The 22,532-nt window shown below is 40.2% G+C and overlaps 1 protein-coding gene across 17 annotated transcripts in view; it reads left to right on the top strand.

The window, feature by feature from the left end:
• The first annotated feature begins 1,058 nt into the window (after nt 1–1,058).
• The window catches only part of elna (elastin a), a 47,657-nt gene continuing 26,183 nt past the window's right edge, over nt 1,059–22,532 (top strand). For 16 of the 17 annotated variants that reach the window (XM_051078976.1, XM_051078971.1, XM_051078969.1 and 13 more), the window contains exons 1-5: nt 1,059–1,374; nt 12,308–12,397; nt 13,057–13,104; nt 14,246–14,332; nt 14,837–14,863. In XM_051078976.1, coding sequence (XP_050934933.1) covers nt 1,299–1,374; nt 12,308–12,397; nt 13,057–13,104; nt 14,246–14,332; nt 14,837–14,863 — 328 coding nt within the window. In that variant the 5' untranslated portion in view covers nt 1,059–1,298. The remainder of the gene's footprint in view (nt 1,375–12,307; nt 12,398–13,056; nt 13,105–14,245; nt 14,333–14,836; nt 14,864–22,532) is intronic. The other variant, XM_051078967.1, reaches the window with a different exon arrangement.

Below are 22,532 nucleotides of genomic sequence, written 5' to 3'. Positions count from 1 at the left end.
CTTTGATTATTGTTTGCACTTAAAAATAAGACTGAGATAAATGTAGTTTTATTTTCTATGTTACTTTTGTGGAAAGGAGTTCAGTTAGAAGATTACACACAGCTTCAGTCAGAAGTTAGAAAGTCATACGCAGACATTTCAAAACACACCAGCAGTTTTGTGACATTCAGCCAAATAAAATATCTCTGTGGTCATATGTTTCATCACTGAAGTTTTCCTAAAATTAGTGTTAGAATTTCATCTTGTCTCATTCTGGTGAGCTGAGTCTATCATCACACCCCTAGGATTTGGTGATGCCTATTCTGCAGGTATTGTTAAAAGCACAAACAGTTGGTAGGACTGGTTGTGAAGAAACTGTGTAGTACGATGATTGATGGTCCAGGGGTCACAGGAGCCATCTGATCTTGGACTGAGGCTGGTCCTTGATCTACCTCTGATCTCTGTTACAAAACTGATAATTGCAGCTATCCTAGTGAAGTGGCTGAGACCAGCAGGCACAGACCAGCAGGCTGGTGTTTCTTGTTTTCTTTGCTGTCTTTGTCATCTCTGTGTGATGCTGACACTCTTATTTCTTTACACTGTGACTGGCTTCCACACATGGACTGCCAGGCACCAAGCACTGCTCTTTCCCTTCTTATTCATGCAGCCAGTGACTTTGTAATGTCTGTTGCTCTGATATTTTGTGCACACATGCTGATAGTTGCTGTGTTCTTTTCATTCTACCTCAAAGTTTTCTGGATCACTTACTTAAAAGAAACAGTAAAAACTAATGTTGCTGCTTGTGTTGAAAACTAACCAGCTGAAAATTAGAGCCATAGAGGACAGGTAATTATCTGGGTATGTGGTTTGCTCTTCCTCGGTCTCTCTCTTGACTCTTACAGATAAGTATGCTCTGTATCCATGCAAATGCTTGGCAGACAGTTCAATTCCTTCTGGATGAGAGTGGGGGGGGGGCCAGTAGGGGGGGTTGTCTCTCTCTCTCTCCCTCTCTCTCTCTCTCCCTCCCTCTCTGTGTGTGTCTCTTTCCCTCTCTCTCTCTCTTTCCTTGCTGGCAGCAGCGTCTGCACTGTTGGCAGGAGTGACCAGAATAAAAACAGCAACACCAGACATAGAGGAGGAAAAAAAGCAAAGTGATCCATTGAACCAGAGTCTTTGCCCTCTCTTAATTACGTCGAGTCTCATATCTTTTCCCTTTTTTCACCTTTTTCCCCTCTCTTTAAGACTCCGGGCTCGTGGTAATTAGCTAGGAGAGAATAAAACCAGCTGATCGGGAGAGGGGTGGTGCATTTTGGAGCGAGATGGCTAACAGAAACATTCTGTTGCTCGTCTGTGGACTCTTCCTCTTAGCACTGATTCAGCCCTCTCTTCAAGGAGGTAAGTGTATACTACAGGTGAACTGAGCCCATGATCTTTGCTGCATCAATCAGACACCAAGGACAGGTGCAATTTTTTTGGTTTGTGCCTTTTGTCCATCAGTGACATTCAACTGATTTTTTTCATTTATTACAAGTTTTCTTGAGGCTTATCGCCTATCAAGGAGAACTTTCACTTATTTAATTGCAACCTTTATATAATATATAAAGCATGTGTATCTCTTCCAGTGTAATTTAATATACGTTTGCATGAAATAAAAGTAATGTGTCTAGTGATAACCTGATTGTTTTCTATGTTTCTTTTGGATTAATCCCAACTCTAATTTAAAAAAGAAAGTTCTGCTATTGCATTGCTCTGTATTTTTGGTTTGGTGAGTTAAATAAATTGAAAATATAAAGCTCCAATGCTACAGTCATGAAAATTAAAGACTGTTTAGTCTAATTTAGCGTCTGCACCCGCACTGAATCCTTACATAGTACTGTTCCATCACAACATTGTTGAAGAAACAGCTGCAATAAATAGAAAGAAAGTTGTTCTTTGGAACATATTTACATGTCCATTGCTGCTGTTAGAAGTTAGTTTCAGTATTGTCCAGAGCATGACCAGATTTTTTTCCCATGGCTGTAAATTCTTTCCCTCTTCAATTGTTATTGGCTTTAACAGTAAGAGATAACAAGATCCACTTTTGATGAATTTCAGACAAAAATTAAATTAAATACTATACACACCTATGCATACATAGGATATGCTTACATGACTGCAGACCCTATCCTATAACATGTCAGGAAGTGAAGGTTCCAGCTGCTCCCTCTTCCCACTCTGCAAAAACCACAATTTAAATTCACCCCCGATGAACTCCCAGCTGGACTGGGAGTGTATGTAAGTGTCGCCTTGACAGCTTCGACTGGGTCCTCTCTTGACGTTAGAGCAGCAACATGCAGAGTTGAGGGGTTAGTTTCAAGTGTAGCTTATCTTTTACAGACAGACAGAAAGTGAGAGAGAGGTTGTCAGCATGCCTTTCCTCTCACTCTCATTCAGCCTGTGTGTTTGCTTTTTCTCCCCTTTCTGCGCTGCTTTGATTTGGTTCTTGGTCTGTGTTTTGGCCAAGATTCTCTGAGTTATAGAGTCCCCAACTGAAAAACATGTTTAGCATCTGGGGCTGGGTATTCTGGAGTCAAGTACATTTTCTGTTATATTTATTTGTTTAAAAGTCACAGCTGTTTATGTTCCTTATCTTCCACTGTCCAAATGTCCTTTCAGATGCATTATGGTTAGATTCCTAAAAGAAATATTTTGTCCATATAAAGTCTCACTTTTCCTAGCCGCATGTTTGGCCCTGTCTAATTTGATCACTTTGACAAAGTCCACCAAGTCTGTCTTCGTCAGGTCATAGACTGTATCATCTAAAAATGTCTTTGCTCTTCTTCTCTCTGTCTCATAGCAGATTTATCCTTTCTTCTCTGTGCCAGCAACATTTCAGTTGCGATTTCAAGGTGTATTCAGGCAAAAATATTGCAGGTAAAGCAGCCAACAAATATCAACACTGGCTTAGGAGCACAACTTTGATCTCAACTGAGTGTTGAATCCATCTATATCAAACATCTCTGTGGTGCACAAACTAGTTCCATCTGTGCACTTAAACTTAAAAAAAAAAATCACACACTCTCGGGTCGGTCCAAGGTTCAATTATCTGTGAGTAACATGAGCTTCATTAACACCCAACCACTCATTTAATGCCTCTACGCAGAAAACATCTCTAACACTTGCAAAATTCACCCCATTATGAGTTATGATAGAGTGCAAAGCCAGTCTGAACGTTTTCCATCAATAAGTGTAAATGAGTTATAGTCCTTGAGGAAACATCTGTGATGGGGTTTGTTAATAAATTTACCCCCAGACATATTACCCTTTGACCACGTGCAGGTATATTTGTTGTTCGCTGGCAGACTTACTCTACATTCCACAAACAAACAGCATCTGTCACATGGATACAGTGAGTTGGATGTTATTCTTATCAAAATTAATTTGTGTTGACACAGCTTGGTCTCAGTGGCCTCTGTTTTTTTTTTTTTTTTTTGGTACATTTGATAACTGAATCAAACCCAGGCCTAGATGGTTGATAAAATTCTTTGAATAGATTCCGCAACTTGGGAATTTAATCAAGCTTATTCTTCACCGCCCTAATAAAGTGAGCTTGTAATGTGCTTGAAAATTAGTTGTGAAATGATGCAGACTTTGAGAGTATATCAACACGTAAATCATTCTACACAAATTTTCCTGGTGCCTTAAAAATGTGACTTAACTGAGGCTTCAATAGTAAGTTCAATGTTGTTCTATGAGTCTTGAAAATATAAAACTAAAACTGTGTTAATTTAATTGAACTTGAGAAAACAAGTTCAATAAACTAAAATAATTAAGTTGAAATGACTGTCTGTACTTTCTTTTTTTTTTACATTTTCTCAATTTAAAGAGTCAGTTCTTTATTTAATTTGATATGACAAGTCAGTACAAAGACAGCAAGTGAGGCCTCTCCTTCTGACCCGTTGAACCTTGAAGTGTTTGGGGTGGAGATTGAATTCAACACTAACCAAATCACAGATAACACTGTTTTCATTATTTTAATAAAGAAACAACCATACCTGATCTTTGCATGTATTTAAGGAAACAGCAACTTCACATCATGTCCGTTCTCTTCAATCTGCAAAACTTACATGTCTCCTCGTGTAATGTAAAACAGTGCAGTCTGTTAATATGCTAGTTTTACTGCTTTGAAAAGATTTAATGTTGGGTGAACTACCAGAAGTGTATTCATTCAACTCTACATTAGAACAACTCAGTTCAAATGTGATAAAATAAAAACTAACAAATGCAAAACAAAAACAAAAAGTTGAATTAACTTGAAATTATCAAAACGTATGTATATTTACATTAAGTTAACTTGGATCCCGTCCCTCTATTTTCTTACTTCAACTTATGTTATAATCCTCCAGACACCCTCAACAACCAAATGGTGGACTTGTGCCAAAGTCATTAGTTTGGCTTTTATGACAGACACAGTTAATGGCACAGTTCTGACGGGCAGCGACTAGTGGGAGATGAAGAGGGAAAATAGCTGCTCTGTTCCTTCACCGTCTCCAAAGAATTAAAGAGGTTGTGTGATGTTTTCTTTAGTGCTGCTGGAAGCCAGTTTGCCTCATTTGGCATTGGCTGAGTTCAGCCCAGAGACTTCAGAGGAATTTAATACATTAATCAGTGACACTTGCAAGGCTATAGGTGAAGTTAAACGAAATCAGTGCAGATTGGATGGCATGCCTTGACTGTCACAAAAACACTGGTGATGAATTGTAGCATTACGCCAGTATTATTTGTAGATACCTAAACTGATTGTCTTGATTACCCAAAGAAGTGGTGCATCAGGCTTTATTGGTGGCGTGTGCTATGAACACCTCTTTGGCTCTAATCCCTCTTCTGGCAAGGTTGAGTGCCAGCCACAGCATGCTGGATTAATGTGACACATAGTCATCCTGGTGCTCAACAACTCTACACTGAAATTAAAGAAACAGACCATTTTAAGTACTGTCTGAACAAGACACAGCAGTTTTTCTTCAGCTAGGTTTTCATTCAATTTCTACAGCTTCTTTAATGCTGGACCCGCAAAGGCATTTTAATTTGTTGATATTGAATGGTTTGGTGTAATTTGTAGTGAGGTGACCTCATTCAGTACTCATTTGGTTAGGAGCCTTTTTGTTACGAGCACTGACCGACCGGGGTTTGCTATTGTGAAAGAGCTGTTGTTCCATGCATTCAAGTCTTACTCTGGCACATGTTCTGGGAAAGTGTTAGGAGATTGGACAATTCCATCCCCGGTTTGCAGTTTTACTTCAAAGCATGTTGCCTGGCTGGGAAGTCATTCTCTGCATCGAAGTCCCTAGCCAGAAGCGATTACTAACATTTTGGCCAACAGGTTTTCCTATCACCATTTTTACTGTAACTACTGTTAAGAGCACTGTAGGGATCAGACCAGAGGTTTGGGATGGATGAGTTGTTTTAATAGACACATAATTCTAAATGGACTGCACTGCAAATGTCTAGGGTATAACTCCTTCATTTTTAGTATCTCTTGTCTTAGCTATGTAAATCTGATGGACTGTTTAATGCAATCCAGTTCTTTTATAACTGGATGGTCTTGCTGACTTGGAGTCCACCCTGCTTATGTTTCAAACACCTACAGTTTTCTCACAAGGCTATCACTTTCACATACGTAGATACAGCATGTGCGGCATTACTGTGAGGGTAATTCACATAGCAGCGAGTCCTCGCCACTGCTAGAAACACATATCAGTTAATAATTTGTTTCGCTCTTGCTCTGTAGTTGTGGATAAATGTCAGTCCTAGCATCTCCCAGTCAGATGTTTGGTCTGCTCTCAACCAGTGCCAAGTTTTCAACAAAGAAGCACATTAACTCAGATGATTCATTCCAGCCACTCTGTAAGCAGCCCTCACCAGGCTGTGAGCTGCTAGGAGCAGTTTCACTGGGCCAGCAATCTGATGAAATGGGTCCTGTCAGGAATGTTTTCATCCTGCCTACTGTTGTCCAAGCTTTTCTAGGTTTACGAACAACACAAAAACATAAGCACTACGTTAGTTAAAAAAGTATTTCTTAATAAAGAGCCAGAAAGCGCCATGAGAAAAGATGTTAATGAAATGAAATTCCGATTAAACACATTACGTCAATTCAATCAAAATCCTTTGGCATGAAAATGTTGTTTGCTGTGTTGTATTAGTTTCAGTGCATTTTTGGTCGGAGGGGGTGGGGATTAACATTGCTCCTTTAGGCCTTTTGCATCAATTAGTTGATCTAAACCAAACAAAACTTCATTTTTGGAAGTGTTTTGTTAGATTTTAGCAACAGAACTACTGCAGAACATTTCCAGTTCCCACACAGACTTTATGAAATGTCTGCAGACGGATCGTGAAGGTTTTGTCCTCTCTGGCATAAATCATTGATTTTATCCCCCCCAACTACATAAACTACTTCTGTCCTTGCCAGGAAATGTCAATATCTTATTCATAAACATGACTGATGATTCTTCACTCGGTCATGTTCTTTCTCACAATTCAGATGCAAAGCCACAATATTTCAGGGAGTTCATCCCAAAGCACAACCTCTTATACTACTTTGCAGAACTCTACACATTTCAGTCGTATAGTGCTACTAGCAACAGTACCTTTGTTTGATCTGAAAGGTCATATCTAATGGATTTTTTTGGTACTAGAAATGCAAGCCAAATCAAACATGCAGTGCGTTGTGAAGAGTATAACACTGCACCAGTTACTTTGTCAGTTCTACTGTGATATTATCGCACAAATCACTTTCTGGAATAGAGTCATAATATGAATTGTTTGTTCCACTAGCTTGTAGCGATTTCACATGTTGATGGTTATCTTCAACCAAGGCTTATTCGTTAGTCATGTTCAGCTCTGAAATGCTTACACAGGAGAGCCCAGAGCTGTTCCAAACCCCTTCTTTTAGTTTCAAAGGCAATGTTGTAGCGATCCCCCTGTCAGCTTCCAATGGGAAGGCTTCGTCCAAGACACCCCACGGCAAACAATGACAAGATTAGAATCAGGTCTTCTTTGTCATTAAATATTGCCATCTGTGGGCTGTGAGTTTGTTTGCCGGTGCATACTGTACCTCACACTGCTTTACAGAAGCATCACTGGCACAAGGTAGGGCAAGTGTAGAAAGAGAAGTCAAATTGGGATGGGTACAAGAATAAGATGAATTTTTCCCATTTAAAATTTTTATGTTCTGAGATGCGCCGCACACTTTCCTCCTCCACCCTCCAACACACTGTGGAAAATAGACAGTGCACAGGGTGAGTGATAGTAGGCCAGCTGTCACATTTCTGATAACGGGACATAAGGGTGCCAGGAACCACAGTGTTTGCTTCACTGCACTGTTGCTCCGGGTTGCAGTATGTGAGCTTTCCATAAAGACAGAACCAAACTTTCTCTTCTGGGAGAGTGGTTTTGGATACAATTGTACGCAGCAAACAGTTGTTAATTTGCCAGAACGTTTTATTTTTTTATTTTATCGAAAGAGATGGAAATAGTGCTGCAGAATTGTGTAAATATCAGGTGGCTGTGCGGTGTAAACACATTACATAGTAGTTCTCCTTAGGTCAAAGCTATGTGAAGCACTGTGATCATGAATAGTAATGGTCCTGTAAGGGACGGGGAATGCCATAATTAACTTTTGTGAGGTTGCATGTGTGAGTGTTTGTTTTGCATGCCTAACTACCATGCGTGTTCCATCAACTTTTAGGCATTTAATGATTTAGTCAAAGACCAATTATTAAACAGCCTCAGCACGGGATCGTGGAAATGTCACATTACTCACCAGCTTGTTGTAAATTAAGTAAAACTAAACTCTTTCAAGTTACAAAGAGCAATTGTAAAAACTGTCATTAACATGGGAGGTACTACGGAAAAACCCGTCATTGGCTTTGGTTTGATTCAATAACAAAACAAGTTCTGAGTTACAGTTTCCTAACTTCTCTGCTATTCAGTCATTATTTGTGGGCCCAGTAACCCATATCCCCCATAAAATGTGGTGTTTTAAGCCAGAATAAATTTTCCACTTAGAATGTAATTTGTAGATAAATTCATGAATCACACAGATTTTTTTTCTGAGGTCTGTATCCCCCCGTGTTGATGCTCAGGCTAAATATCAAAAAAATTATCTTGCCAGCTAAACAGTTGATAAATACGTCATTCCCGACTTTCCAGGCTGATGCTCAAAACATGACATTATGCAAAACTAAACATACAAGAGACTGGATACGCTCCTTTTCACCTGTTAGCTAGCGTCTGGTGAATTATGTCATTTTATCAAAATTCAAAACAAGGGAACTCAGGAGAGAAAAACACTTGCATACACACATGTTGTGTATGAAAATGATTTTTATCTAAGCCTTTGAGCTTTTCGCAGACTGTACTCTTGTTTTTGTTGTATAAACACAACTATGAATGCTCTGGAAAATGAATCCTGCTTATGAAATTTCTCAGCAATTGTGCTGCCTTGTTCTATTTGGGATTTAATAATGATGTGAAAGTACTGAGTGGTGACAGAGTTTTCACTTGTAAAGAAAAAAATCACTCTAAAAAACTTTCAAGCTGCAGCTATTTCTGTAACTCTTTATCCAAGACCCCAGATTAATTACAGTTCTGATATGTTTTCTCTGGTTTCCTAAGGGATTCTAGGAAATGCTGGAAATCACTAAGATATAGTAAGATAATACACACTGAGGGAAAGTGGACATATCTCAAAGTAAATTATAACAATTCCAGACAAACAAACAAAAAAAAACCTCAGATTTTTCTGGAAAGGTTACTCAGTTGCAAACTCGCAGCCACCATGTCTCTTTGGGCTTCCACATGGGCTGAAATCTGGGCAAGACAAGTGTATTAATAAAAGTTAAATTTTGTCCCCCAGCTCTATAGATACCTTCAGATATGTACAGATGTTGTATGCTTGTCAGCAATAATTGTCAAGGTCACTTCAGACTGCACAAAAGTAGAGGCGTCTTTCTTTCTTCATCTCTATTCACTGCAAAGTTTTAGTGCAAAGTTGGCCACTGAATTAAAGTTTTGAGATTTTTGAGGTCATTTTTTAACTTTTTTATCGGTTCACCTTTCTGTTGATTTTGTAAGTAATCACACCATGTCTAAATGCTTTTGAAGCCCGTGAAGTTTGAAGTTTGAAACATATGTCTCTTGATATGTTTCAACTTTGTGTGCAATTGCACAGCCTCTAAACGATGGGCTAATCCTGGGACTGAGGATTGTCCAAATGGGACCTTACTTTATAGCCCACATGAGAACACATTTGTTTGGGCTGAAATGGACCCAAATTCCAATCCATCAATAACCCATGTGAGACCCAAACAGACACTGTGATATGAAAATAATTTGAACAATCGTCTCAGCACTTGTTCTATATACACACTGTAACTGACATTGCACAAAGTGTCAGTGTTTCACTGCAGTGCCATGTACCCTATCTCATCTGCTTGACTTATCTCCCTTTTACCGATGATTGATGGCTCCTTCCTTAGCTGACTGACAATCCCTGTCCACTCTGAGTGAGTCTTACAGTTGGACCACATTCAAGTCCAAAGCGAAGCAATGATAAATTCAAATCACTGTCAAGATTCTTGCAAGTGCATGTACATCATCACCTTCTTAATGCACTCAGAGAAACTCTGGACTCAAACCATAACAGTAAAAAGTTCAGTTCACCACAGTCATTGTATTTAACTGATAACAAGAGGGTTTATTACTCACTGCAGCCTGTAACAGGCAGTAATTTATTGACGCTTTCCTGTCTTTACTTCTTCACAATGTCAAGCTTAAGTTGTAAAATTTGCACACATTTATTTCTCTGTGCAAGTGGAATCAACCTGCCCCAAACTGAATAATTGGGTTGTAAGAAATGGCTTCTAACCACTGTTTCAGCAAGATCAAATCAGTGATAAAAGTCACGTCATGGTTATAAATGTCCAGATCTTCTTTCCGTTTTTTGTTTCTTTATTCACCAACATTAATCATATCATAAACACTCAGGTCAAACTCTTGACTGGCGTCAACTATGAAATAAATTCAGCCTCATCTAATCCCTTGTGCTCTACAAGTCAATCTTGCCCTTCATGCACATTCCAGCACATTCCCATGACCTGGCTGAGTTCACTAGGAACGTAAGCGCATGATGATGATGATGACGATAATTAGGACAATCATGGAGAAATCTTCAAATTTATTGAGGTAGGTCAGGTCACTTGGCAGAGGTCAGTGTGTACCTTATTTGGGCGCACAGTCGCAGTGAACCTAATGCACTCTGTGAAAGTGGTACAGTAGCATGATGGGATTCTGAGCAAAAAGGAAAACTGGAGCAGACACACACTCCCTCTTGCCTCGCTTGCAATGCCGAGACAGGAAATCCTCCTTTTGATTGTGAAATGAAGGAGCAGAGTTAAAAACAATCACTGCAGCCCCCGTCGTGTGGTGCCTGCACCTCCGATCTCTGCCATGGAGCAAATGGCACGGGCACACTGACAGACGCATGCACACACACATACACACAGACACATTTTACTTTCATCGACTTAGTCCATTTGATAATCAAGTACAGAACCATGGACCTTATTATTTATCCCCCATTTTTATTTGAGCCCACAGGATTTTGAGTTTTCTTCAGTCAGCCTTCAGCAGTACAAGGCCAAACCTCAAGAAATCTGATCGGTTCTACCATCGTCCAGCTCCCTGATCTTCCCAGTCAGGATGAGTTAGGCAGCCTCCCTTGCATCTGTCCATTTGTTCATTCATGGAGCCATGGAGAACAATAACTGCTCCCATTTGCACTGAAAAAAACAGATATGGGCAAATTCTCCTATGTTGCACATGACCAATTTTTAGTCAAGAAAAGAATTTTCTCTCTTAAACAAAAACAGATAAATGTTTTTTACCCAGTTCCAATCAGATTTTGAGTGCAGTTTTGGAGCGTGTAAGTAAATATGACATGTGTTGTCCTTGCTAACTTCAACATAAACAATTCACGGTTACATCAACACTTTTTGATTCTGCAGTGTAGGCTTTCAGATTTTCTTAACTTTTTACCCTAAACCGAAGGCACGACAGAAAATATCATACTTCATGGCTTGTTGTCTGCACGAGCCCTAACCTCATCCCACACCTTTTATTCTCAAATATTGTTAGTATCTTGTATATATTACATTATCCTCACAAACCCATCCAACAGTTGATTCTTACAGTATGTTTCTTTTTTTGCACTTCACTGGTTTCCTCCATTGATTGGCACTGACTGCTCATTTTCTTAACCTCGGCTGTACAATAGAGAGAATACTGATGTTACTGTGGCACGAACCCAATAAATATGTCACAACTTGTTAGTGAAAAGGTCAAAACCGTCTTCAGTGCGATGGATTGTTACTTTTTTGGCATTTTTCAGTGGCATGTGTCATGAGTTTTCATTCAACTAGATCGGACAGTAATACTTTGTAATGTCCTTCCCCTAATGGCCACACTCAGTGGACAGAACTCAAAACGTAGTGTTCACACAGTATTCGCTAATAAACACATGAACGCCTTTGACATGTGGTTTAAATTAATTGGCCTCCCAACACATGTAAGAACCATTAAACATAATCATTGTAGTACTGCAGCTCTAATCTCTCCATTTTAGTGATATAAACCAGGTTTTCCCCTCAAAAAATATAACTTTGTAATTTTTGCCTTAGCTCACCGGTCCCGTTGGATTTAGCTGTTAGTCGTCCCAGAACAGCTGGAGTCATTTTTTCGTCCTCCCTCTCTTTTATTTCTGTTGTTGTTCCTTGCACACATGAGGCCACCATGTCTGGGATCCAGAACGACCATCTCAGGAGTTACTCTGGGTTGCAGCCAGGAGTTGGGGCTAGAAATGAGGCTAGAAATGAGGGTAGGGGATATAGGTGGGGGTTGACCCTGTCCACAGTGCTGCAGTGGCTTTCTGAAAGAAGGCTTCCAACTGCAATATCTCATCAGCATGAAAACAATTGGAGTTTTCTCCTAATCAAGCCTATAAAGTTTTTCTTTTTCTTTCTTTCTTTCTTTCTTTTTTTTGGTTTCACTCTGGCTCTGGCTGGAGCTGCTGCATTCACGTTTCATTGCACACTCCGTCGCTGCTATGACCTGGTGCAGATGTAAACGCTGATGACAGATTTCAGTTGTGCTGTCTGGGTCACAGATGACGAAAGTGTGAGAATGTTTGTCTAATAAATAGGGTCACTGTTTAGACATACTGTTAAAACAAATTAGCCAGTGTCACACATGTTGGTGATGAGCTTTTGGTCTTTTCTGTTGTGTGTATTGCCAGGTGTGTATGTACCACCTGGTGCTGGGATTGGACCAGGAGGTGTTGGGATTGGACCAGGAGGCATTGGAACAGGAACTGGATTCTTTCCAGGTAACAGAGCCTCCAATGACTGTCTGGACTTTTTAAACAAAAATAACCCAGACCACAGCCACAACAAACAATGTCTGTTTATCATTAGCGGAGGTATAACAGTGAAATTATACTACTGTAGACCAAATATTTTACAAAAACAAAACACTAATATGGAAAATATCTGAAAGTGAACCTGAAATTCAGTGTAGAAATGTAAAATTTGTAGTCAAAATGTCCTCTGTTACTCAAATGAAAAGGATCGTTACCATGATTCCTCCTAATTCTCTGTGCATTTTTTTGTAGCTCATTTTGTGTTGTTCTCTGCAGTGTACTCATGCTGCACTCTCACTGTTTACATAGCATTTCCTCAACAACTAACAACAGAGCAGGGTGAGCCTGTATCCTGTAAACTAAACCTGTATAAATATGCACATGCATGGTGGACAGCATTTCTTATATCTTAAGGATCCCTGCTCCATCATGATACAAAAACATACATATATGCATATTTAAGGGATATAAAATGGCGCAAGATGTCACAACACCCTCTCCTGGCCTCCTGGTGAGAAAGTGAGATGAAAGTCAGCTGGTGTAATGATGAACTGTTGAGCCAAAAAACTGTCCATTACATCACTACATGTAGGCATACCATAACTCTATGATTGTTGTTTTACAAGGGTCTGCTGGAGGAGTCCCCGCAGGCTATAAACCAGCTAAAGCTGCAGGTGAGTAGAAGAGACCATAGATTTATGATTTTTCCCCATATATAAAATGTATTTTTTAGAATAGCATCTGGTTTATCACACACTGGTGCACACAGTTATGTGCCACTGATATTGATATAACAAACTAAAACTGCTTGTTTTTATGCAGTAAATTATATTGTAAAATATTTAGAAAAATGTTTTTTGTCTCACAATTGCTCTATACCTGATTATGGTTAATAATACATTCTTTCAGTAATTTTTTTAAAACTTTATTCATTCATTATTTATTTATCTTTATTCCAGGCTCATCTGGAACTAAATGCAGAGGTTCATATGGGAAATGTTTGCTTTAACTGATTATTAATTAAATGTTTTCCATATAGTAATCTGTAAATCATGACAGCAGCGTTGCTTTCTTAGGATCCAGATTATGTGTTTTAATGGTTGTTGCCTCCATTGGGTTTAATGCACAGCCACAGATATTCTATCTGGTGTTCGTCATTTCACACATCCATAGCAGATACACTCAGCTCTGCCTGCAGCAGTTCGCCAACCGTAGGTGTCCTGGCATCGCTTCAGCTCCCATTTGCTGAACAAGTTTGACCTTGTGTACCTTTTTTTGGCTTTGAGTACTAAAGCCATAACTGCAGGAAGAACATGATGAGACTTTTGAATTGTGATATTTTTATACTGTGAGTTGAGAGTTGTTGGATGTTTGTAAGCTGTATTTTAGTGCTACATGCAAACTAAACTTAGAGTACCCAGAAACAGACTGCCGCTCCAAAGACTGATTCCCTGTCAACACTCAGCCTCGGTTTGGTCAGATCTAAGGGAAACACATGGTTAGACTTCCTTGTCACAGCACCACAAGCTAAGAATAATTAAATCCTAGGGATATTGCTGTGGCAATAAACAATGTGTTCAGGGCTAACCACTGTTGTTAAGCCAGTTTATTGGAAGACGTTATGAGGTTTGAGGCTTGGAAATTTGAAACCACATTTCTTTCATACAACCTCAGTCATGAGCTTAACGGTGAATAATGATGGTAAGGATATGACGGCATGACATGAACTTTGTTAGCAGATGATGCTGATAAATGTTGACAACAACAATGATGATGGCAGAACTGAGCACAATCGTACCTGTCTCTGTTTGACAGTAGGAGGTTATGGAGGTGGAGGCCTTGGTGTGGGCACAGGTGGTTTGGTGCCGGGAGGTGTTGGGCCTGGTGGCTTGGGCATCGCAGGTATGGAAAAAAAAACCTTAAGTACATTTCTTTTTTTTGTTTTTGTACAGCCAAACAGCATACAGCTGCCTTGTGGAGCTGTTGTCATCACCCATATTCACGCTTTTTTCTGCATCTTTATATCATTAATCAAAAACAGGCATGGATGTCTCTCAAATACAAAACAAACATTTGACAAAAATTGTAGCTGTTGGAGTGCCCTGTTAGCCTTACTCTTACATTGTATGCAACAAAACCACAGCATCCATGGTACGATTCTGTGTGGGGACCTATGTTACATGTCTCTCCCCCCTGTGTTTCCTGTCTCAGCTTCACTATCAATGGTCCAATAAAGCTAAACATGCAGAAAAAAGTACCATCAAAAAAAGATTGCTGTCTATGTCATGCTTTAAGAGTTGAAAACTGTGGTTCTTTAGATTCTTTAGATCTTCAGATTTTGATACTACAGAGGAAAAGTTCGGCCTCACATACATGTTTATCTTTTCACTTGTTTTCACCCAACAGGACAAGGTGGAAAGCCCCCTAAACCAGGTAAGTTGGAACATAAATATGTTGGTGTGTTTTATGGAAATTGGTGTAAAGTAAATACACATGAGCAGGTTTTATGAAGCATATACATACTGTACATTAAAATAGTATGTAAAAATGAGCAATCAGCAGTTTTATGAAATGTTTCAAATATGAAGTGTGTTCTTGCTCACATCATACAGTAATGCTGTAAAACAACACTGTAAAAGAGGCAAACAGATTTCTTTTGTTTACAACATTCCTCTGCATTATATATAATGTTTAAGTGCCTTAAGAGGAAGGAAACAGAGTGTATTGTTATGGGGTGAATAAAGTAGGTTAATGTATAGGCTGTATAGCTTGCATACCAACAGAACAGGGAGACCTGCACAGATACAGAGCAGTGGCTAAGGAGAAACAATCTTTTGATTGGTTGTCACCAAGCTTTTCTTATCACCCCTGTGTTTTCATCGGGGTTGGTTTACACTGGCTCAGCAGCTCTTTGGGGCGTCCTGTCTGGGTGGGACCATACAAAGATTCCACCACTCCTACACCTCAGCTGTATTAATGAGTGATGAGTGCCAGCCAAACAATGGTGCCAGAGCACTGATTAATGTTATTGTAATGTTAGACCCTTACAATGTCTGGAAACCTCCATGTTGAAATTTACCACGGCCCCCTCTCTCTGATACAGTACAGTAAATATTTTCCTTTGCGGTATTTCAGTTTGCGCTGCACTGGTGCTTGAGCAATGTTTAGCCATCATTTAATTTCCGTAAGCACTGCTGATACAATCTCAGCTTACCTCTATGTGTTAAGAGAGATAAGGAACCAAGCAATCGTCTTATAGCCCTGATAACCCACGAAGCCCGTTACAGAAGGGTCCCCCTGGAGTGCCACACCCCTCGCCCTGAAACAAAAGTTGCTGGAGAGCCATTTTGTTAAAATGACCTAATATCCAGTATTTGGTGGAAGTTGATTTTGGCTGGGATCAGCAGAGCATTACTTGGGAAATATTGCCCTAGCTTTTGTATGCATTCAAGTTCTCCCTCTCCCTCACCAGGCGTACATGGCAGAAATTACGTTAGTGAGAAAAAGGGAAGCAACCGGTGTTAAAAACAGCTCCATGTGTGTTTTTTTTAAGGTCTAGGTGCTCTTTTCCACATAACATGCTAATCTCTGCTGTATGGAAAAAAAAACCTTTCACACAGTGAAGAGCTGGGGGTCAGCTAAGGTTTTTACAAATTTTTGAAATGAGAGACCCAAATTCACAGAGGGGCTGTAATATGTTCCGCTTCATGACAGTAATTGTATTCAGTAATCTCTGAATGTTGGTTTCCATCAGTGCTGACTGTTCATATCAGCGATTTCCATTCCATCAGAGGAATACTGACTGAGGCTATCCAAATTTGGATAAGAGAACTTTCTACATACCTTACAAGTATGAAATTTCCATTTCTACACAAATGTACACCCACAGCTCACTAAGAGGTAAGCCTCACACAATGGCAGTTTGAATCTGTCTGCATCTGTCAGCCAGAGTTTGGCTTGTGCCATAGAAAACACGCCAGAAGAAATTATTTGCTACCAGCATATGAAAAACCACTGACAATTTTTTATTAACTATTAACATATAAAGCAGGTTGCTAAAGAGACACAAGTGCAAACAATGGTAAACTGCTCAGACAAACATCATGAGAGCTGCCGTTCATTTTCATGTGGAAGCCAAGCAGTGACATTGCATTCCCCAGATACACACCTTGCCTGGCCAGTAATGGAGAACAGCAGCTGGCTATGTGAGTAGCGTGACTGCAGTGAATTGCAGCGTAGCTCATGCAAGACCTTGTAAATGTTACACTAATTGTGAAGCCTGTCAGCATCCAGCTTTGACAATACACCGAAAGCTGGAAAGAGGAACTCTCTTTTTATGAACAGCTGTTGGACACCATCTCCTTTCCTGTGTTCCCTCAAGCAAAGGTGGATTCAATCCTCGTGGTGTGATTGCCAAAACTTGGCTTTCATAGGCTAGCCTCTTGTCACTTTCAGGCAGTGTGAAGGAAGTTAACAAGAAACATAGAGGTTACTGTTTTTGCTGTTGGTGTGGTTTTATTGTACCATTACAACGGTCTGTTTTAGGTTGAGAGAGGATGTGTCTGGGTGGGATGTCTACAGTACGTATCCACGCTTAGCTTGCCAGTCGACTCTTTTTAGAGCAATACAAATTGAAGACAACACGCTGTCTGTTCCACCTTTCTCTCACTTTCTGAAAACTGACCATAGCAATGTCACACAATGCTACATTAATCTTAGAGCAGTGCAGACAGAATCTGTAAGCAATTTCATTTAGCATTTCTCTGATTAGAAATATCGTATGGTAGATGGATGAAATACTATAATCACCATTGTGTTTCCAATATTTTGTCCATTTACATTATGAGTGAGGGTCTGCACAACTTTGTATTAGAAACATGACCAGCACTCAACTCTTTATTAGTGTCTAGGCTCATAAAGTATGTGGGAGGTGTGTGTAAAAGAAAATAGCAGTAAGTAAAGGAAAGAAATTGAAGGCTGGCTGGCAGTGAGTTATTGGGGCTTCCCTCAAGTTGGCATCACCAAAGGGCGTTCGTCATAGACGCTCATGCGGTAATTTCTTTGTTTGTGGTTGGTCCAAAAGGAAATAAATCTGATGGTAGTCTGAAAAAGACAAGTAGGCAAGAAGGTGTGGGCGCTCTGTTGGTCCAACTTCTTAATAAAGTTGACCTTTCATGCTCCACCCACGACCGGCGAACCAAAAGACAGAAAGAAATTGATTTTGTGAGCCTGGTAATATGAGCTACTCTACATAACATTATACTGCAATACAACTCAACAGCAGCACAATCTGCAGCCTTCAAAATGATTTCATGAAGGTAGGATTATTGCACCGCTGTTGTATGAGATTGCATTAGTTTTAGATAAGTGTTCCAAATGATCTGGTAGCTGAGTGTATATAGTCTCACTCTTACCTCACTTTTATTTTGGCTCTCTGTTGCCCCTGAATAAACATAACAATTTAAAGTAATGGGAAAATCATGAAAATAGTACCAACAATTAGATGCAAGATAAAATCATGCTGGACAAACTACAATACAAGTATAATTTATGATGATGGATTACGTTGGTCAATGCAGCAACATGTCTCTGTGAGTTGTTTTTGACAGCGTTCTGAAATATTGGATGATCTGTGACGGCAGGCCAACCTGCAGTATTTCACAGCCTGTGGCCAACGCTTGACTGTTATGAAGTTGGTACTCACTTTAAGACTGTTGCTAGAAAATCTGCACATATGCAGATACCATCCACCCACTTATTTTAAACTACAATCTTTGGATCATTTCGAAGATTATGCGTATATCTTCCAGCACGGCACATCTATACACCTGATTATTTTTGTTCATCTTCGAACCCTCTGGTTCATATCAGGGTCATTGTTTGAAGAAGCACTGAGTCTACTTTCCTGTTTCCACAACAGGAAGAGTAGAGGAAAGGCAGAGAAGTGGAAAAATAAAATGGATATGGGGAGGACAGAGACGAGACAGCGTGAGGCAAGGAGGACGGAAAGGGCCGATAACTCTTGCGAGCATACCGTATATATGTCACACACCACCATTCAACACCTCATGCGCGAACACACAAAACATTATACGCACATTCATTCATGCAACACACGTGTTTGGAGAGCTTGCTGAGAGAAAGGAGACTGATAGATTGAGGTGAGGATGAAAGTGTTTAGCCAAAAGAAGATGAGCTTGGACGAGGTTCAGTCTTCTGGAGCACATATGTTTTTCATTGCCGGAGTTCAGACCTGTCCTCCGAGTTGTCAGAGACTGGAAGCATCTGAACATGCACGGCCGTGAGTGTATGTAAATATGTTTACGTGCTTCATATGTGTGTAATTACAATCATGAACACGTGCACACACACACACACACACACATAAATACTTACTATGTATCCTGACATTGGTTTGGGGACTTACAGTATCCCCTTTAGCATACAGACATACCCATAAATAAAGTGCTGCTTGTTCAGACACAATGTGACAGATGGCCCTTTCCTCTATTCTTGCCCACCTATCTTTCCTCTTCCTCTCCTCAGTCTGTCCTACACTGAGGCTCTGTGCCAAGCTTTCAATATCTTGGAATCTTAACTGTCTGCAGAGGAAACTTTTTTTATATCAAACCCACACAGCCCCCACGCTCCTCTCAGCCGACCCAATATACACACAGCCAACACAGCTTGTTTGTTCACATTAGAAATGCCTGTTGCTTCCCAAACAATTTTTCTTGTATGATGTCACCACATGTTGTTGTTAGCATCCGCGGTAATCTTGCTAATTCATCTCGAGAATTAAATTTATGTCAGAGTAAGGCGAGATAAGATAAGGCTTTATTAGTTTTTATTGGTGTCTAATCAGTCACGCATGCCACACATTACACTTTTCTAACTGTGGAATTTTCCTCGACACTGAACCAAAACTTTCACTATGACTCAGTAACAGCTCCCCAGCCATTCACCAGCCTGTTCTCTGTCATGATTGCGCAGTGGTTCTCTAGTGAGCGTGTTACCACCAGTGTAGTGTTTTTTCCACGTTCACTGTGCTAGTTGATGAGCCATCCCTTGGCATGCTCTCACAACCTCTCCCCTGCAATGTTTGCCAGCAGGTCTGGAGCATGGACCACTATCCTTGTCCATTTGGCAGAACAGCCTAAGTGTTGTTTATATAGTGATGGAGAAATTTCTTGCTCTTATTTCCCAAAGAGTCCATGCAGACAGATCACTGGTTGAACCTTGTTGCATTCACTGGTAAAAGTTGACACAAATCTGTTAGATCAAAGGAACTAATTTGTGTATTTGTGGCTGACTACGAAACTACAATGATTTTTTTTTTTTCATTGGGAGAAGAGTTGAGAGCTCTATTTACAGCAGATTATTGATTATGTAGGTTGATTACACAGTATGTGTTCCACACTGGGTGAGATTAGCTGTAGCTGATCAAACAAACACAAAGGTTAGATGGTATACACTGACATACATGGCATGGCAATGCTGAAAACATGGCTGATGGTGATTGCTTCATGGAGCACTTACGGCTAAGATGAAGTGTAATGTACGGTATTACAAATATAAAGCACTGCTTTACAGGTACTATATCTAAGTTTTGCTAAAGCTACATAGCCAACATTAGCATTAACAGCTGTTTACTTATCAGTCTAGGAGAAACATTGCAAGTTCTGCATAAAACTTCATTCCTTTATTTGTTAAGAGCTGTTTCCAGCTGTGTTAGCTCTTGTTTTGCTTCTATTTCTATCACTTTTCCTCTACACCTTGCAATAGTGAGTCACTGTAGTGTCCAGTCTGCTCTCAGTCCAACATGAGAGGATGAGAAAGTAGCATAGTTCAGATAGAGTATTATAACCTCTTGTCTTGTAAATGCAATGATGGCTAAATCTGTCAGTAAGTAAACTGTAAGCTGTTAATGCTAATGTTGGCTATGTAGCAATAGCAAAAACTTGCATATAGCACTTTTAAGCTGTAATGCAACTTAAGTGTCATTTTAAATAATCACTGCAGAGGGTGTCTTTAGGTATTCTTGTATCAGTTTTCTTTTTTTAATACTTACATTTAAAAAATGTTTTCTCAGAACTTCAGGACGGTCCAAGTCCCAGTGCTGGACTAAATGACTTGTGAAGATGGGTGGTTTTTAAATGATTTCAGCTTTGGCCCTTTTGACCTTCTAGACATCCTGGTGTGTTAGCCCATATAGCAATACCTCTGCATATATGTAATGTACGATTTCAGAAACAGCTTTTTTTTTTTTTTTTTTTTTTTTTTACTGTCAGTGACACAATTTATCTCTCATAATCGTTTTCCTCTGTAGAGCATCCCATATGTTTGTCATAGTGAAATGCCTCAGATGGCTGCACAATGATCACAGCCTTTATAATGACAGAGGAACTTGGAAAATGTTTTTGAGGCCGACTCAATGAATCTAACGTCAGCATTTCAATTTGCATGTTTTGAGCTGAGCCAACCTGTCGAACACTAGTCTCGTTTCTCAACCCTGAGTTGTCAGAAAAGTATTCAGTGGAATAGTAGTTAGATGCATATGTGGACCATCTGGGAGAGGAAACACACTTAGCCAACTTTACATACCATGGCCACAGGCTGCGTTTATTGACTGGTTTTCTCGTCCTATGCATAATTTGCACAATTGAACCTCTCTAGACAAGGAACATACTGATAGAAATGAACAGTTTTACTAAATCGGTTTCTCCAAGTGCACATGTACCCTGTGTGTACTCTAATGTTTGCAGTGTGTTTCTGCCTTGTCTGCATGCCTTTACCATACATGCTGTAAGTGAGTGTGCCAAGCTAAAATGGGCGATGGTATGAGCTCTGGGTTAGGGATACTCTTCAGACGTATTCAGGGGCTCAGTGTTGGCAGAGCAACTGTGACATTCCTTTAGAAGTAGATAAAAAGTAGAATAGCAAAGGCTCTCAACTCTCATAGAAACAAGCAAAAGGGAGAAATGTTTGGTCAACTTGAAAGCTTATAGCATAGCGTGTTCTGCTCTGCATGAGTTTTAACATAAACAATGACATCACAAACTCAGTGGATATGGTGTGAGGCATGGTGTACAAATTAGCACAGTTTGAATTAAGCCACAGCGGTGATAGTCTTCATACAGATGTATTTGAAATAAGCCATGTGTTTGTGGAGGTGAGAGACTCACAAGGACTCCGGCTGGTGATGTCAGACAGCCGCAGACGTCACTGGGCAAGGCAGTGTGGTTTGGCTCCGTGGCAGCGCTTGTAATCCACATAACGTGTAATGGTGACTTTTACAGTTGCCGTTAATTTAGAGCCATTTGTAAGAATTGCTCAAGAGATGATGTGTGTGTTCTGATGTCCAAGTGCGTGGGTTGGTGTGACCCTCCAAAGTAAAGCAAAGTTGCTTCATCAATGTAAATGCTTACCACATAGAGAAACAGAACACATTCTCTTTTTGGTATGATGCAACTGCCCCAATAAAAGTAAACCACCCATACCAACAGTAACTAACTACACTAATGTGGACGCGTCACCAGTTTTATTACACTGATTTTGACCTGGACGCTGCCCCAAAAGCAAGGGTGTTAGAGAATGCGGCAACCATAGACCCCTTCCCTGTTTGTCTGTAGGATCTCTGACAGATCTGCACTTAGGGTCATCTGGCAAACAGGGAGGCTGAGGCTTTGGGACCTCTCATTGATAGTGTCAATGACTCCATGGAAAAGGAAAGCGAAAACAATAAAAGGCTTGCCGCCAAAGTCGGCTGGCTCACACCAGCCAGCGAGGGAGAGAGTCTGCGTGTAGTGGTGTGACTGTGTGAATACTTAATTAGTCCAACATGTGACTAGTCCTGCTTCTCACAGCTCGGTGCCCGTGACTGACAGCACAGAGAACCTGGAAGTGACAAAGAGCAGGGGAGGTCACGGGAGAGGGAGAGGGAGGGGGCAGAGGAAGCGAGGGGAGCCTCTGTGTGTCCACTTGTCTCACGCGATCTGGAATCACTACAGCACCTCGCGTCGCTCTGCTTTCATCCAGCTCGTCCTGCGTCACCTAGTAAGAATGCAATCTATCCACCAACTTGGAAGTGGAACAGTGCGAT

The sequence above is a fragment of the Lates calcarifer genome, linkage group LG21 (assembly GCF_001640805.2).
Source record: "Lates calcarifer isolate ASB-BC8 linkage group LG21, TLL_Latcal_v3, whole genome shotgun sequence".
Lineage (NCBI taxonomy): Eukaryota > Metazoa > Chordata > Actinopteri > Centropomidae > Lates > Lates calcarifer.
Note: the sequence above shows the minus strand (reverse complement) of the source record. Positions and strands in the feature narration are given on the sequence as shown.